General features: G+C 51.0%; 1 protein-coding gene across 3 annotated transcripts in view; it reads right to left on the bottom strand.

The window, feature by feature from the left end:
* The window catches only part of ELP1 (elongator complex protein 1), a 58,436-nt gene that overhangs the window by 23,728 nt on the left and 17,435 nt on the right, over window positions 1-17,273 (bottom strand). Inside the window, exons 7-20 of one of the 3 annotated variants that reach the window (XM_006019662.3) lie at window positions 16,851-16,950; window positions 16,062-16,152; window positions 15,361-15,484; window positions 14,331-14,424; window positions 13,320-13,550; window positions 12,878-13,048; window positions 10,607-10,706; window positions 9,672-9,863; window positions 5,932-6,038; window positions 5,401-5,504; window positions 3,719-3,772; window positions 3,513-3,618; window positions 1,772-1,887; window positions 771-844 (exon numbers count right to left, since the gene is read on the bottom strand). In XM_006019662.3, the coding sequence (XP_006019724.1) occupies window positions 771-844; window positions 1,772-1,887; window positions 3,513-3,618; window positions 3,719-3,772; window positions 5,401-5,504; window positions 5,932-6,038; window positions 9,672-9,863; window positions 10,607-10,706; window positions 12,878-13,048; window positions 13,320-13,550; window positions 14,331-14,424; window positions 15,361-15,484; window positions 16,062-16,152; window positions 16,851-16,950 (1,664 nt within the window). Of the gene's footprint in view, window positions 1-770; window positions 845-1,771; window positions 1,888-3,512; window positions 3,619-3,718; window positions 3,773-5,400; window positions 5,505-5,931; window positions 6,039-9,671; window positions 9,864-10,606; window positions 10,707-12,877; window positions 13,049-13,319; window positions 13,551-14,330; window positions 14,425-15,360; window positions 15,485-16,061; window positions 16,153-16,826; window positions 16,951-17,273 lie in introns of all 3 variants that reach the window. The other 2 variants (XM_025199068.1, XM_025199067.1) reach the window with 2 other exon arrangements.

Raw genomic sequence — 17,273 nt, forward strand, 5'->3', positions numbered from 1 at the left:
GTGAAGAAGACTGACCAGGCCTGCCCTAAGCCCCCATGCTCAGATGTTAAAGTGGGTGGGCTTTACATGAAAGGTAATTCTGGCCAGCCTCAAAGAGCTGCCTGTGGATCTTAAAGCAAAAAGTGCTGGATCTCAGCAGATTTTAAAGCGCTTCATTGTAAAAAGAAAAATACCAGTGCTATCTATCCAGAGACACCCCAAGCTAATCTCTAGGATTTTAGGAGTAATCCTCATTATAAGGGTCAGGGGAAACAGTGGTGCTTCACCTGCCTGTTTCACCACACCACACCACACCACACCACACCACACCACACCACACCACACCACACCACACCACACCACCCCACACCACCCCACACCACACCACACCACACCACCCCACACCACACCACACCACACCACACCACACCACACCACACCACACCACACCACACCACACCACACACATCAAGGTGACCTGTTTATAATATTCCTAAGTCCAAGCCACTGTACTTTGAAAGCAGAGCTCCTGGGAAAGAGGAACCAAACATATGGCACCTGGTGGCCATGACCAAATGTTAAAGGAGGATGTTTTGCTGGTGATGCCCTCCAGAGCCTGTGCAATTATCAGGCATGCACAACTCCAGGAAGCTTGTTTTCTGCTTGCTAAGTCATGGCCATGACAGAGAATTCTCCTTAGCTACTCTATTTCCAGCCCACCTTACCCCTCCCCACACTTCTGAGTCGCATCTGTATCACCATACCCATGAAAACAGGTCATTGTTACCCACCTGTCCAGCCACTTCCGGATCTGAGCTAGAACCAGGACTCGGTGGTGAATGGTCTCCAAGTTCCCTCTAGGCATCTAAAACAAAGGAGACCAATGTGATATTTATTCCCAATCCCCCTAAGAGCTTTTTGCCTTGAAACCATAGAGGGCTATCCCAGGAGTATCTTGAACCGCTGAAGTAAATGGGGGAATGGGGGAAGGAAGTAGATGGACAGGATGTGACCTGTTATAGCAGGACCTGCCCTTGACTTCAAACACAAAATGTTACTGTTCTTTCACTTCAGTAAGATATGCCCTGTGTCCCAGGAGCTACAGAGGGCAGCAAACCCAAATACCACAATATTGGGCTAGTGAGGGAGAGCAGAAACAAACACTGGCTTAATAGGGGAGACTGAGAAATGCAGGAAACACAGAAATATCGTTCATGCCAGGAAGAGATTCCAGGGTCTCTTCTGACAATGGTAGGTGCACTGCTGGCACAAGACATCACTGTGCTATAGTAGTGGCAGTGTCTGCCCAGGACACCTCTCCTCCTGATGGGAAGGAGGAGGTGGGCTGTATCCACTCCAATAAGTAGGCAGCTCAATACCCTGCACTCAGGAAGTGGATCTGCAAGAAGATAACAGAGGCCCTGGTGAAGCCCAGCCCAGGAAGAAGGCCAGAGCTAGGCTCTGCTCTCACTGTTACAGATGAGAGCAACCTCATTTGACCCCATTCACATGCAATGGGAATTCTAAAAGCCCTCATTTCTTTCTAGGTTCTCCCCTGTGCCAGAGAGGTAGTGCAAGCTAAGGATGTTCAGCACCAGGCCCTATGACACAGAGTTTGTGAATGGTGCCACTGCAGCCTGCAAAGCAAAGGCAGACCTGTGTGATGGTAGGTGATGTCACCATCCCACCATAACTTCTACAAGTGGCCCACACTGAGGCTAGCCTGCTTCTCCCACCACCTGTGCACCCTACCCCAGAGAGCAGGCAGCAGCAATGTGGGGCAAGGACTGACCTGCAGCACAAGTTTAGTGTCCTGTGGTACGACAGTGACAACCCTGGAGCCCCGTTCCACTTTGCGTAGGCTCTCACTGTTGGGAATGGAGATGCCACTCTCACTGGCCTGCAGACCTGAGAAGGATGTGGTTATCAGTAAGGAATCAACACACCTGCAAGTTCAGCACTCCCTGCCCAGACCTACAGTGGTTCCCACATCCTGATAGTTAGCAATATGCTGATAAGTTCCAAGGGTGCCAGCCAGACTCAGGGTTTCACTGTGTCTCAGATTGTTAGGGGCTGGAAGCGACTTTGCAGATCGGTTCCAGCCCCCCACCCCCACTCTAGGCAGGAAGACAACTGGGGTTAGGTGACCCTAGCAAGATGACTGTCCAGTCTCCTCTTGAAAACCTCCAGGGTAGCTGACTGCAACACCTCTGGAGGGAGTTTATTCCACAGTCTGGACACCCTGACTGTGAAGGAGTTTTTCCTCGTATTAAGCCTGAAGCGGCCTTCCAGGAGCTTGTATCCATTGGTCCTGGTCTTCCCCGGGGGTGCCCTAGTGAGCAGTTGTTCACCAAGCTTCTGATGCACTCCTGTGATATTGCTGTAAGCCACTATCAAGTCCCCTCTCAACCTTCTCTTCTTTAGGCTAAAGAGGCCCAGGTCCCTCAGGCTTTCCTCATATGGCTTGCCTTGAATGTCCCTGATCATACAGGTGTCTTTCTGGTCTTTTCTGGATCCTCTCAAGTTTTTCCACATCCTTATTGAAGTGCGGCACCCAGAATTGGATGCAGTACTCCAACTGCGGTCTCACCAGTGTGGAGAACAGTGGGAGTATCACTTCCTTAATTTTACACAAGATGCATCAGTTGATGCATGCCAGCATGTTATTTTTCCTGCCGACCACTGCCTCGCACTGATGCGTCATACTCATGCAAGGGTCAATCATTACCCGTAGGTCCCTTTCAGCCATGGTGCAAGTCAAGCTGTCACCACTGAGCCTGTATGTATGCTGAGGGTTGTTTGCCCCCAGATGGAGCACCTTACACTTGGAAGTGTTAAACTTCATCTGGTTCTGGTCTGCCCACTAGCATGGCAGAGGAGAGGATGAAGTCTGAGTCTCTGCCCAAGGACATCACAGACTATGTCCACATGGGAACAAAAAGTACTGACATCATCCCAACCTCCCATGTCCAGGTGCCAAACACTGTCACAGTGCTGTTCATCCAGGGCACCTCCCACCTACCATCCCCATGAGGGGAGTTGGCTTAGTCCTTGGGCAGCAGGCAGAAAAAGGAACTGAATGCAGCTCCTGCTAGCTGAATTCTTAAACTCCTGGGATGAGACACCCAGTTCACAGGGCCAGCCCTACTCCCAAGGTGCCTCTCCTCATTCTCTCCATAAGCTGAGGTGCTGTGCTTTGGCATAGTTCTGCCTCTCTCTCTCACCATATCACAGATCTGCATAGGCCTATGAAGACTGAGCTACTTCCTCCTGCACCACAAAGCAAAGGTAGAGGAAGGGGTGGCAGGGGAAGAAAGAGGGATGACCAGCCCCAGTAGTTGTGGCTTGTGTGGAAATGAAGAGAGCTCTTTGGCAACAGCAGCCAGGCTGGATGATTAATGATTGGCACCGTCATGAAGGGCTCACAACAGGTAGGTTTGGCAGTGAAAAGTGGGAATTTGTCAGGGCTCTATCCTAAAAATCAGAGGGCCTCGGGAAGGCTGGTTGTGTCGCGGCTTTATCTGAATGTTTACCTTTCAGTAATGCATCCTTCAGGGAGAGGCACTGGCAGGTGTGGGAGTGGGTGGTCACCAGCAGAAACTCATCATATGTCACAAATGAAGTGATGTTGCAAGCCACCTGAGGAAAGAAAGTGAGGAGGAAAAAAGAAGAAATCTTTCTGTGTCAGGAGCAATAGATCAAATGAGTCACAAAACTGGATCAGAAAAAGCATTGGTACCTCAATATCATTAATGAAAAAGCGGCATCGGTCACTCAGACCCAGGATTGCATCCTACAACAATAAGGACAAGCAATTATAACATTACAGTACTGTAAGCACCACCACCATAAGCCCACTATCTTTAGACCAGTAACGAGCTGGACTGAGATATCTCATGCTTGTTCTCAGCACTCAAGTCACCAGCTGAAGAAAGCCTGGCAGGAATTTGTTTGATCACACAAGATCTCAATAGACAGTGTTTGCTAGTTAAACACATCTTCAAACACTTGTGGTGGGAAATGCAACAGCTTTTTACCACAAGCTTTAAACCTCTGATGAGGAACAGAGCACTTTCCACTGCAAGTTGAGAACCAATAGCTGAAAAATGGAAGCCATTAGATTAGGGGTGTCAATGATCTGGTCTACAGAGCCCTGCAGTGCTGACCATGGGTTTTAGAGGAGACTCACATGCAGTCTACACTGGATTGGCCCAACAGTGCTGAGGCAGGCAGAACGTAAGGTTGGCCTGGAACACACACTGAATCTAGCATGCAGGGCCAGCCTATGGGCCTGATCCAGGCCATGGACTGGCCCCTTGCCACTCATACAGCTTGCAGGGTCTGATGAGTTTGACACCCCAGCATTAGACCAAGGCCTACTGAGCATAGTGCTGAACTTGTTGGCACTGCATCCAGCCCGCAATGTAGAAACATGAGAACATGCATGTGGAAAGGAATCTCCAGGGTGGAGGCAGGGGGTTATTTGGGTGCCCCCCTGCCCCTAGTTTCATAGTTTCATAGTTTCATAGTTTCAGGGTCGGAAGGGACCTAATAGATCTTCTAGCCCGACCCCCCGCCAGGGCGGGAGAACAACCCAAAAACACAAACAAAACCACTCACCCTAAAAACAAAAACGGGACTCAAATGAGTCCAGCCAGGTAAGTATCCAGCCTCTTCTTAAAGATCCCCAGGGTAGGGGCCAGCACCACCTCCCTTGGAAGTTGGTTCCAGCTCCTAGCCGCCCTGACTGTGAAGTAGTTTTTTCGGATGTCCAATCTGTACCTCCTCTCCATCAACTTGTGCCCATTATTCCTTGTTATGCCAGCAGGGGCTAGGGGAAACAGCGTCTCCCCCAAACCCTTCTGGTTCCCCCTAGTGAGTTTATAGACGGCTATCTGTTCATTCAGGAACAGATATTGTTCCTGAATGAACAATATCTGTTTAAAAAGAAAAAGAGCTAGAAAAGCAAACCAAATGGTAGCTGTTTAATGCAACTGCCAACACTGCCACTAAGACATCAGTTACAGGAAACATAATCAGTGATATGCCCCAACTGATTGAACTGTTCAGACAGCTCTAGATAAATGACTGCTCAGTACTGTACATAGGAATGAATGGGAGTAATGTGGGGAGCTTAGTGGGTCTAAGGCTCCTGACTTGTCTCAGAACAGTGATGCACCACTATCAGCTGGGGCTGTGTGCAAGTTCATTATAAGTCATCAGGCAAATTGAAGGCAGCTCAAGTTTGCTGGCTCCATCCTGATCTGCTTGGAGAGAGTAATAGGAAGGAGTGCTCTCGGACATGAACCAGGGAACCTGCCCCGCTTCCAGTCCCCCCACCATATGAGCTGGCGAAGGATTCAGTAAAAGACACCCAGAACTATAGGATCAGACAGTGCAACCCACTTCCCATTCACTCACTTCTCTGTCAATCGTGACCAGGGCAGTTTGCACGCAAGGGGTAGGAAAGTGGACAGCAGAGCCACTACTGTTCCTCCAGGGCTCGAGTGCTGGACGGAGAGCTTCTAGAAGCAACACAGATAATTAACCCACTTCCCCCACAGCTGAGAGACCCAAAGACTGCACAGACCTACAAGACATAGGAAGACTTCACCTTACTGCACATCAGAAAAGCTCCAACTGGGCTCATTTACAGTGTGCAACAAGGCAGGAGGCAACTCAAGAGCACGATAGTGCAGTGGGGGCTCAGAGGGGCACATATGTCCCTTGTGGGCTACAGGCCAAGTATCAGTGAGACACTAGCAACTAACCAGTGCTTCCAAAGCCATAGAAAATGGCCTCTTTGGCTTGGAAGCACATAACCTCTTCCATTATTGCCTTTAATAATCAAGTAGATTCAGATGTAAGCTACACACATTCCAATAAGTCATGACAGGGAGGTGACAGCAATGACTTTCTAAACTCAGTTACATTGGCAGGGATATAACATACCCCAGAGGTACTTCAATATCTGCCCATCAGCCAGCTGCAGGGCTACTGTCTTGGTCTTTGGGTTGTAGCACAGGCTGATCACTTCCCCATCCACAGGCACAGCCAGGCTGGAACAAGGTACACGCGAGAGGAAATATCATTGCACTGCAACACAACCCCCTTACACATACCTTTTCACTTTACAGCATGGGACTGAGAAGCAACCAAATGTGGCTTCTGGCCATCCCAGTCTGGGGTGAGTAGGCATACAATCAGGTCAGTGAGGGTATACAGCAGTGGTCTCCAACCTTTTTAAGTAGATCACCTTTGGCATTTAAAAGCAACCCAAGATCTACCATGAGCTGCCGCCACCCCCACCCCCTGCCAAGTCTGCGGGGAGGTAAGGGGAGTGAGGGGGAGGGCAGATCAAGGCAGAGGGAGACACAATTATTTGGGGGCACGCCTCCCCAGCAGGTAAGTCCCACTCGGCTAGGGCCCTACTCAACTTACCCCTGCTCCTGCCTCTGCGGCACTGTCCCTCACTGTGGGGGCCTCAATTTAGCCCCTGCCCCTTCCCTCCCCCATGGACTAACCTACTGGGCTGGGGTATGCGCATGCATGCGTGGGGGCACTCAGCTCCCCACCCCAGCCTTGGATCTACTCCAAGATCTACCGATGGATCAAGATCCAGATTGGTGACCACTAGTTTACAGTCTCTAGAAAAACTTTCAGCAAAGTCACACCCATTAACACTGGGAGGGTGAGTTCACATAACATGATTACATTGATGAAGTTACATCAGTGTCCAGATGACAGCAGCTCTTTTGAAGTAGCTGTCTGCAGTAGGTGCTATTAGACCTGCTTGCCAATCAGTAGAAAGGGAACTCTTAATGATCTTTTGCTGTAAGTAGATGGTTACCCTAGGATGAAAAAGACTAGAACTGCAGACACATGATCTATGGCAGTGGTCTCCAACCTTTTTAAGTAGGAGATCACTTTTGGAATTTAAAAGCAACCCAGGTAAGTCTGTGGGGAGGGAAGGGGGGGCAGGGCAATTGAGGCAGGGAAAGAAAAAATTATTTGGGGGCATGTCCCCCCAGCAGGTAGGTCTGTGGGGGAAAGGGTGGGGGGAAGGGGAAGGGCCAGGGGCTCAAGGCAGATGGCTCCCCCCACTCCTTCCCTCACCACTGGGACCTCAATCTGCCTGCCCCCCCCCCTCCCCCCCGCAGGGCTGGGCATGGGACAGGGGGCATGGGGGGGCATGCAGCCCAGAAAGGCATGGGGGAGGAGCTGGGGGGTGCACCCAGATCTGCACAATGGGCAAGGCAGGGTGGGCTGCAGCTGCGAGCTGGAGCAGGGCTCTTCTCTGTGGGAGTGAAGGGCCACCCTGCACTCAGGCCGGGTAGGGGGGGCGGCGGCCACCTGAAAATTCACCATAGCCCTCCAGACCCCTTCCCAGCACTGCTGCTGCCCACTTGAAGTGCAGCATGGCCCAACCCACACCAGGAACAGCCCAGCACAGCCTTCCCCTCCTCTTGTCCCTGCCCCTTCCCCATACACAGATACCGGGCACACAGCCCCTGTGCCCTCAGGGGTCCCCAATGCCCTTGGGAAACAGCCCCAATGCCCTGCAGTGTGCATGCAGATACCGGGCACACTGCACCCAGTCCAAGCGCAGTGCAGCCCAGCACCCCTGCCAGGAAGAGCCTAACCCCAGCCCACAGCTGTAACCTGCCTCATGTGCAGATCCAGGGGCACACCCCCCCCCGCGACCCCCAGACAAGCCCCTTGCAGCTCATTTCCGCACCTGCCCTGGCTGTGCAGGGCCCGCCCCTGCTCCAGCCCCGCTCCCTCCCTCACTGCTGCTGCAGCTGCCCGCACTGCCCTGCATTTGTGGGGGCACGTGTCCCCTCATCCATGTGTGGCAGAGGCAGCTGCTGTTGTGTGCTGGGCTTTGTGCCCTGAGCCCTGCTGCAGCTGGCCTAGGAGCGGCTAAATGCCACGTGCATTCCACTGCTAGGCTGAGCCATGCTTGCACATGGCCAGCTACAGCTGGGCTTGAGGCACAGTGGGCAGATAGCTGCCTCCGCCCCATGCAGAGATGGGGGGGCACATGCCCCCAGGGCCTCCACCAGGGTGCGCCCAGCAGCAGGAGCACTCTCCCCCTCTCTCTCTGTGCCCCTGAAAACCACCACCCCCCTGCGCTGCAATCCTCCCAACACTTGGCCAGGCTGTGGCTCCTCTCACCTTCCCCTGCTCCTGGCTGGGCTGCACCATCCATACCTCACTGCGGGGGCCTCAATCTGGCCTCCGCCCCTTCCCTCCCACACAGACTGACCTGCTGGGCTGGTGGAGGAGGGGTGCATGCATGCACCCATCCCTCCCAGCTCAGGATTGACCAAAAGAGGCTCCCTGATCAACCAGCCAATCAGGACTGGTTGGCTAGGGACCACTGATCTATGGTATAACTTACACTTTATTATAGTTACTTCCGACTTACCCCCAGGGGTAACTTTTCCCAAGTAGAGCAACTTGCATGATGTACAGGCCCTACCCCAGTGTGTCTGCTCTGCTCAGACCAGTGTAATTTGCTTAAGTGTAACTGCATTTACCCAGGCGCCACAGATCCAGTAGGATTTTGGCCTCTCTGCACTTCAGGACTACAGCAGGTCAGATGCTGCCTGCTTTCAGTGAGTCTCTGTGTGGGGGCAGATTTCAATAGTGCAACAGTTTGAGCCAATGCCCTTTGACTCCAGGTGTTTTATTCAGTGTGGGAAGAGATTGCAGACTTTGTATTACAGATGGATCAGAGTCCCTGCTCCAGCTAAACAAGAGCTACACGGTCATGTCACTGCCCAAAATGCTGTTCAATTTTGCCTGTAAGCTGTCATACCAAATCCAGGAAGTCTGGCTTTTTCCTTCTCCTGGCTCAAAAGACAAGCCCAGTGGGAGACCCCATAGCTTACTGGTGAGGGTGCAGAACCTATTAGGAATAGCCTGGAGTTGTGAAAGGCAGGGTACAGCCCTGTAGATGTCCCAAAGAGCAGGATGAAATTGGTGCGGATGAAGATGCTGACAACAGCCCTGAAGACCCAAGCCTACTATTCAAGGTCCCTGCACTACATAGGCATTTCCAGCACCATACTACTGAAGCACACCAACTTTTAAGGTGGTGCAGCACTCCCCTCTATCAGTGAAGGATCCCCTTGATCAGTGGGCCCAGGCTTCATTGGTAGCAGCCTTCCAGCCCCTGACCTTCTTGGGATAGGAACACATATGCCATGGATAGGGACTGACTTGTGGAAATTTCAAAATCTGTGAAATCAACAACCAAACCCCCCACCAAACCCTTAATAAAAATAAAATGCTGGCTCCACAGTGGAAGCCAGTAGTCCTCACTGGAGGAAGGCGCCAGCTGTCAGGGCAGCACAAAGGGAAACACATAAAATGGCAGCTGCCCCCTTGTCCCTCCTCCACCCCACTGGGGCCTCTCCACCAATCAGCACCGAGGAGCAGGGCTGCCGTGAAATGACCATGGAAATCAGAACTTTACACTGAGTTCAACCTGCAAAAAATGGTAAGTTCCTATGTGATTTAGGTAGACCCCTAGCCATGAATAAATCCCAGATCCCAGGAGCTTCAGGGGAAAGGGGTATCAAAGCCAGGAAGGGGTATCAGATCTATATCAGACACCAAGCCTAGCTCTAGAATCACTTGACAGTTGCATCAACCCTGTACCCCAAGGAATTGTCTTGCAGTACCCAAGATCCAGGATCCCTTCTTCCTCCACCGTGGCCCCTGCTGAGGATGGTGCCACATTCAGATGGTGCAGGATGGACTGAGAGACCAGCTTCCCCTGGCTAACAGCCAAGAATGTGTCATCTTGCAGCCAGGTGAGAAGACGGAGCTTCAGTGGGTTCATTTCTCCATCCTCACAGCAGTCCAGGTCCACCCTGTTTGCATATGGAGAGAAAGAGATTGGCATCCTCCAAGCAAGTCACACCCTGCCTTTCCCATGCAGGAAGAAGTGGCAGCCCTATGCCCAGCCTCAGCAAGAGACCTGTCTAGTGAGGCAATGACATGCCCCGCTCTGAAGTAGCGTGAATTTCTCACACAGATGACATGGCCTGTAGTGAAAGCCAAGGGCCCAGCGTGCCCTATTCTGCTTTCCTGAAGTGGGACCAGCTCATCTAGTCAGAAAGATTTGGGATCTGAGAGTACTGGGAGACAGGATTTCCATCCTCCTGGGCCCTGCCAGGAGCAGCCTCTCAGCACCTTACCCCCCTTTAAGTGCCTGCTCCTGCAAGTCCACAGGGAAAAGTAGATCCTGCTGATGGTCCTTCAATGTAACACAGATTCCTACTCCATCCCAGAAAAGCCACAGTTGTTGCAGCAAAACGGTTGGCACCCTTTCTTGCCCTCAGAGCTATGCACCCCTGACCAGCCACCTCAACAGAATGGCAAAGAGCATGGTGCTAAATTTCCTAGACATCAGGGCTGGGACCAAAGCCCTGCCATACCAGAGAGAGAGAACTGAGCACTCAGCTCTGCAGGAAGCACAACCTATAGCCCTGCTCCCTACTGCCATCAAACTTTGCATTCACGCTCATGACGGGGACAGTCAGAGCCACTACCCAGCCACCTGTTTCACACCTCAGGCCAGCCATTGCCATCACTACCCCAAGGCCCTGAGTACCTGTAGGTTTTCACCAAGCACGGTGTTTCCACGGCAGCTTTGAATCCACTTCCTCCCAGCGCTGCCAGTTTGACAGTGGAGTCCTGCACAGTGCATTCACCTGGCAAAGGTGAAACACAAAAACCTTAGAGCTGGGGTAGGCAACCCCCAGCACATGTGCCAGAGCATGGCATGCAAAGGCATTTTGCTTGGTATGTGTGCCTCAGGGCAGACAATGGGACAGCCAAGAGAGGTCTGACCCTTGTTGCAACACTGCAGCCCCAGACCCTTCCCCATCATCCAATTCAAGGCACATGTGCACCCACCGCCAGCAACAAACCGGGTCAGGGCTCCAAGAACCCCGATGCAGCTGCTTGCAGCCTCCCCGCCACCTGCTGCAAGCAGTCTAGGATCTGAAACAGGCACAAGCGCCTCAGAGTAGACAGTGGGGAAGGGGCCAGGACTGCCCTGCCACAACAAGGATCGGGCCCCTCATGGCTCCCCTGCTGTCCGCCCCTGACATGCCAACATGGTACAAGTTGAGGTTGTGGGTGTTTTTGACACTGCCCAAAAAATGTTGCCAACTCCTGCCACTCCTATACACTTGAGACCTGTGGAGCAGGCAGCTGCTCTCTGTCTTCCCAGAGCCAAACGGGAAGCCACAGCAGCAGAGTAGGTCAATAGCCAGTGTCATGGAAGTTGGCAATAGTTCATTATCACTGGGCTTGGCAGGGTTAGACTTTTACTGATAAACATCGATTTCAGCTGGCTCAAAATATTTTCATCGGTAATAATCGAAATTTATAGCAAGGGGATGTAAAAATCTGGGATGGGCATAAATAAATCTGGGGAAGGGGGCACCATGAGTGCATGCACGCATGCGCGCACACACACACACACGCACACAAACAAACACATGACCTGCAGGCGAGTGGAGGGGAGTCCCAGCTGCACTCCCACACACTGCTCCTAGGGTAGTGGCTTGGGCAGCCACTGCAGGAGCTGGGGGCTGTGCTGGTAGAGCGGTGCTGGCAGAGGGAGTTTGAGGGGCAGGGCTGCTAGCAGCCATCGGCTGCTCACTCTGCCCAGGTCCCTGCTGGTGATTGGGCACCAAACTCTTGGCGAGTCCAGCCTGGCCCCTGTGTGATTGGGGCAGAGGCCAAACTGCCGCTGAGCAAGTAAATGGATATTTACTTATTATATTTTGACATGTGACTTCATAAAGCTTTTAACAGTATACTAGGCAGACAAGGTTTTTTGGGTAGATGTGATATTGTTTATTAGACCAACTAAGTAGTTAGAAAAAATTGTGCCCAAAAGCTTGCAAAGAACAATTTTTCCAACTATTTAGTTGATCTAATAAAAGATATCACATCTACCCAAATAATCTTGTCTACCTATGTCCTTAGATCAACACAGCTACAACCACCAACTGTAACAGTATACTGTCATTACTAAATTGTCTGGCCCCCATATCCCTAATTTAGCACAATCCTGAAAATTTAAATAGATTTAAAAAACAGTAAAAAGTGAAAGAAATGCTTAAAAACAAACACTGATTTAGTCACAAAATTATTAAAAATAAAAATCAAATTCTGTCAAACCTTACTACCACCTACTTCTGCGATTCCTAGCCTGGCTTCAAGACAACCAAAGTGGGATGCAAAGAGCAAAATCTCCAGGGAGGCTGTTCCTGACTCCCAGGAGGGAACCCTCTCACATGGCAGTTGCAATAATTGGGCCACAGCATGATGCACTCCTGAGGGAGCTGGATTCATACAGATGGGCCTTTTCACCACTGTAGGAATCAGTTAAGCTCTAAGAACCAAGATAAAATGCATCTCCCTCCCACCTCCAGGGCCAAGCAGCACAATGACGAACTTCCAAAGCCACAATACTTGCAAAAACAACCAGGAAAAAGGCCATGAGATGACCTCGCAGGCTGACACAACTGTTGCAGCTAGGAGTCGCCCCAGCAGAAGCATACAGGGGAGCAGTGATAAAACAGTGTTTGCAGCCCACAGGTACCACATTTCCACAGGACTATCCACTCAGCATTCCTGAGATGCTTTGCAAGCCTCCCAGTAACTGAAAGGACGCAGAGAGAGAGACTGAGGGGGAGGTGAGGAGGAACCAGACGCATTTGAACTTCCACAATGCATTTGAGACCTGACCACTCAGAGGCAAAGGTGAGGTTGCCCTCACTGACACAGACATTCAACAGTTCTTCTGGGCACACAACACAGGGGTAGGGGAAAGCCTGTCTCAGCACATGGTATACAAAGCACAAACCGTATCTGTACACAGAGATCCTGTTGTCAGCATCAAAGATAGCCAGATCTCTGCTCGCCCAGGGATCAGCGTGGAACATGACCTGATTGACAGCCTGTGGGAGCTGGAGCTGGAACGTGCACATGGGCGGGGGCACCACCGCATGCTGGAATGCTGTCACCAGCACCTTGTCTGTAGAAAGGATGATAAGGGAGGGGTGGAGAATAAATACATACATACTTACATAAAATTTTAACCTATTCTCCAGCTTCTCAATGCATAATGGGGCCCTCACTCAAAGCCCATTATACCAACTATCCCTGAAGGAGGGAGCTGCACCCATATCTTACGCTGACCCCAACTCACAAGAAGATAGCAATCAAGCACCGAAGAACCAGAGACCAACTTGCTGGGCACCAGCCATCCCCCAATACTACGGGCTTCAGGGTGACCCTTGTGTTACCTCCATCAATGACAGCCACGCTTGCCGAGTGGCAGCTCTCCTCTCCAGTACTGTGGTCAGTGCTCCAATGCCAGTCATAGCAGAGATAGCGCCAGCCTCTGCAGAGGACATGCAGCCGATACGGGATCTCCGAGTCCCACAACAGCAACACAAGCTGGCTTTTCTTGGAACTGCCAAAATGCAGGCTCTGCTTCAGGTACCAGTGGTAGTTCCCTGTTGACCACAGCTGGACTACAAAGAAATAGGAGGTTATTGCACCCTATAGGGGCAGGCCTGGCTTCTCAGCCCCCCATGTGAACAAGTAGAAGTAGGAGAGTCAGCCTATCCACCCCAAGGTTGCAGCTTGGTCCCTCTCTCTAGTCACAGCCACCACCAGAGTCATTCACTACAAATAGGGCAGCATCTGCTGCAGCCTCTCCAATTTGTCTGATGCTTGGCAGTCATCTCCACATCCCAGAGACAGACTGGCTTCGGGGTGAATGTACTACACTGGAATTCAGGAGGTCTGGGGTCAGCCCCTGCCCTGCTGCGCACTCCCCACATGATCCCATCAAGACATTGTCTCAAAGACACTATTCCCCACCTGTCCAATCTTTCCCATCCTGCCTATTTAGACTGCAAACCCCTTGAGCTAGGGACAGTTTCTTACACACACCAGCACAAGGGAACCCCAATCCCAGGATTTGCCCAAGAGTCAAACTCCAAAATCCTCTCTACTTCCCTCCTTTCTCCCCAGAGACCATTCCTGAAGAGGACACTGCTATTACGGAGACATACCAATGGGCACTTTAGGCTCTGGAAAGAGCTCCCTACAAGCACTGGAGTAGCTGTTCCAAGAAGTGTTAACCTCATTTCGGAGCAGAAGTCTTGAACAATGACAAACTAACAAAATCTCTTGTACTCCAGAAGGGCAAAGGATCCTTCCCTGTCATGTGTATGTCCCAAGCCACAATTGCTTACTACACTGATAATTAAATCCCAGAAGCCAGGGCACAGAAGGAGCATTCCTACCGTAAGTGCTTGGCTTGGAGCAGTTCTTGTTCTGAAGATCTTCCAGCCACACTGCCAGGATAGTCGAGTCTGAGTTCCAGAGCAGCTCATTAACCTGATGAGACAGACCTAGCCTAGAACTGCTTACTCTGATGCTAAAGAGAAGCAGATGCACCCTCTTTGTGCAGGGTGAGGAAACCAGAATGCTAGCAAAACACGACCATTTCACAGGGCTCTTGGTGGCTCCCCAAAGGCCAGGGCCAAGATCATGCAGCAACCCCCTCACCACCACATGGTTTTTCAGGAGCTAAGAAAGTGGCATGAGGTAAACTTTCATCAAGGGATCACCAGTATTCTCATCCCTGGCATTGCCCTGGCAGAACATTCACCCAGGGGGTTCTCACCAACCAGAGGCAGCAACAAGAGCAAATCCAAGCAGAGGTTATTAGCTTTCCACTCAAACTGCTCAGTAGCACTCTGCCATATTGTGCCGCTCTCTCCACACAACACTTGCATTCCCACCCCAGCTGCCACACAAACAGCATCCTGAGGGAGCAGCTGCCCTAGGACAGGGAAAGAATTCCAGCAGCTCCATGCTAGAGCCTCTGGAGGGCACTGGTGTCTCCTACTTGGAAGCGCACAGTTGTGGATATGGGGCCCAATTCCATCCCTAGTGCCACTGTGGGAGATGGGCTGGTCCCAGTGCTCCTGGGTACTTTGGGATCAATAAATCAAATAAGGGGCCTGATTGGTAATGTGAGACTTTCCCCATGTCTCTCTTTCTGGCAAGTCTGTCAGTGGCTGATAGCAAAGACACCTCTTCTGCACAGAGGAGAGCTAAACCCAAGTTCTTTCTAAGTCTGGAGCTGAGGCTTAGAGTCAGGTTGTGATTAAGACAGAAATCAGCAGCTACAGCAAATTCAGACCCAGATATGGGGCTACTCCAGTCTGGGGAATCCTGTCTACCACAGTGCAACTACAGGTCTTCACCCTCCAAGAGCTCAGCAGACAGAACCATGCAGGAGCCCAGTACACACAACTGTTCACCCACCTTGACCTGCCCCTTCTGGAAGGAAAGGGTAAACTCCCCATGAAGAAGTCCGTTCTTTTCAAAGAAGACAATATCGTGCTTGTTGGGCTTCTCCTGTGTGGATGCTATGAGGCTCCCGGAAGGCCTTAACATAAATAAAAAAGGGAAAGCATGGGGGGAGGGAGAGTTTTCACCCATCATGCCTAGGATGAGAGAACTCTGGCTGCCCCAGAATAACATGCTCAGGCACACAACACATGAGCCAAGGCAGCAGCAGTGGACTTGTTTCTGTAATGCCTTCCACTATAGAAGGCATTACAGACATTGTGAAAGGAAAGAGAAAGCTGAGCAGCTGTTCATCAGACATCTCTCTACAGGCAGGCAAACTCTAAATACAGGAAAGGAGAACAATGGAGCTCCTTATTACACAGAGCCAGGAGTTGGCAGGAGGTTGCCACGAGGCCAGGTACAGGGTCTACCCTTCCCTCCCAACTCCAATATTTTGCTTCTCGAGTGGAACAAGGATGTTCTCTAAGGAAGAAAAAAAGATTGGGTATAAAGTGTTGCTCTTTAGCACTTCACATTTGACCAGTAACAGGGAGGCTTCAAGCTGGGCCTTGAAAGCTCGGGCAAAGCGCAGAAACAAAAGAGCAGAGAGACAGACACGGAGGGCACAAGTGAACAAAACTCAGGCTGCAGTGCCTAGCTTGCTGGCTACTCACTTCCAGGCCAGGGCTTGTTCTAATCCTGGGACAGGCTCACTCGTTGACTGAAGGACAAGCTCTCTGCTCCACACTCTGACCTTCCGGGCCCCTGCTCAAATGAGATGGAGGGAAGATGGGAGACAGGGGTGTGTAAGGAAAAATACCCATGACAAGCATATTCTATATTTGGCAGGGGGAGGGCCTTTTGCTCAGGCAGCTCTCACATAGCCAAGAGTGATCATCTGCTTCAGGCTAAGCACGAGCTTCTATTCAGTAAGCCCAACTCTGACCACTGTCTCCGCCCCACTACCCTCCTTCCTGCCCTGAGTACTTGCCCAATTTGAAGTGCTGAAGTATCAGCAAATAGCTCTTTTCTAGTGAATGCTACTTCTCCACTCAGTGAAGTTCCTCAGAGAGCTCATGGTTAAGACATGACATTTCTTAGCCTAAAAATAAGTCTCCCCTTTGGAAAAGCCCTGAACAGTTTGTTCCAGCCATGATTAAAAGTCAGCTTGGTGCGTGACACCAGAACTCACCACAGGCAAGCTAGTACCCAGAGTAAAAAGGTTCTCCCAAATTAACAGTGACCGGCCCCATGCTCAACATGTGCGAGTACTTAAGCTGGCACCGGTATGCTGTTCAAGCCCATACCTGTCTTCAGGAAGAGCACACAGCAACTGCTGAAGCTTCCTTAGCCTGATGAGGGGTTTTTGAACCCGAAAGCTTGCTTAATAACTATTCTCCAACCATTTGGGTTGGTCTAATAAAAGATATCAAATTCACCCAAGGAACCTTGTCTGCCTATACCTGTCTTCAGACAGACGGCACCTACGGCAACAAACTGTCCATCCCCTCTCCAGGTCACTCGAGGCCTACCATCATCCCATGGTGACGCAAGTGGCACTTCCTGAAGTTATGCAGAGCGTGGAAAAAAAGAAGCAACAATTAATCATCGGGATAATCTTTGACTACAGAAATCTATGCAGCTGCACTGGCTCTCTATGACAGTCCCATACTATAACCAATTGCATTCAAACACCTTGTGAAAAAACATTAAGGTTGCAAAGCTGAGAAATCATAAGTTTGGAAATGCAAGAGTCAAGGCTGCCTACGCAACTATACCCTGTCCTGCTTTTGGTTGGGCCTTTGAAAGCCTTTAGGCAAGGAGTTTTCAACCTTTTTTAAGGAGCGTACTCCTCCTGGACTATACCCCCTGGACGAGCGGGGGGG

This window comes from Alligator sinensis, unplaced genomic scaffold (genome assembly GCF_000455745.1).
Source record: "Alligator sinensis unplaced genomic scaffold, ASM45574v1 scaffold607_1, whole genome shotgun sequence".
Lineage (NCBI taxonomy): Eukaryota > Metazoa > Chordata > Crocodylia > Alligatoridae > Alligator > Alligator sinensis.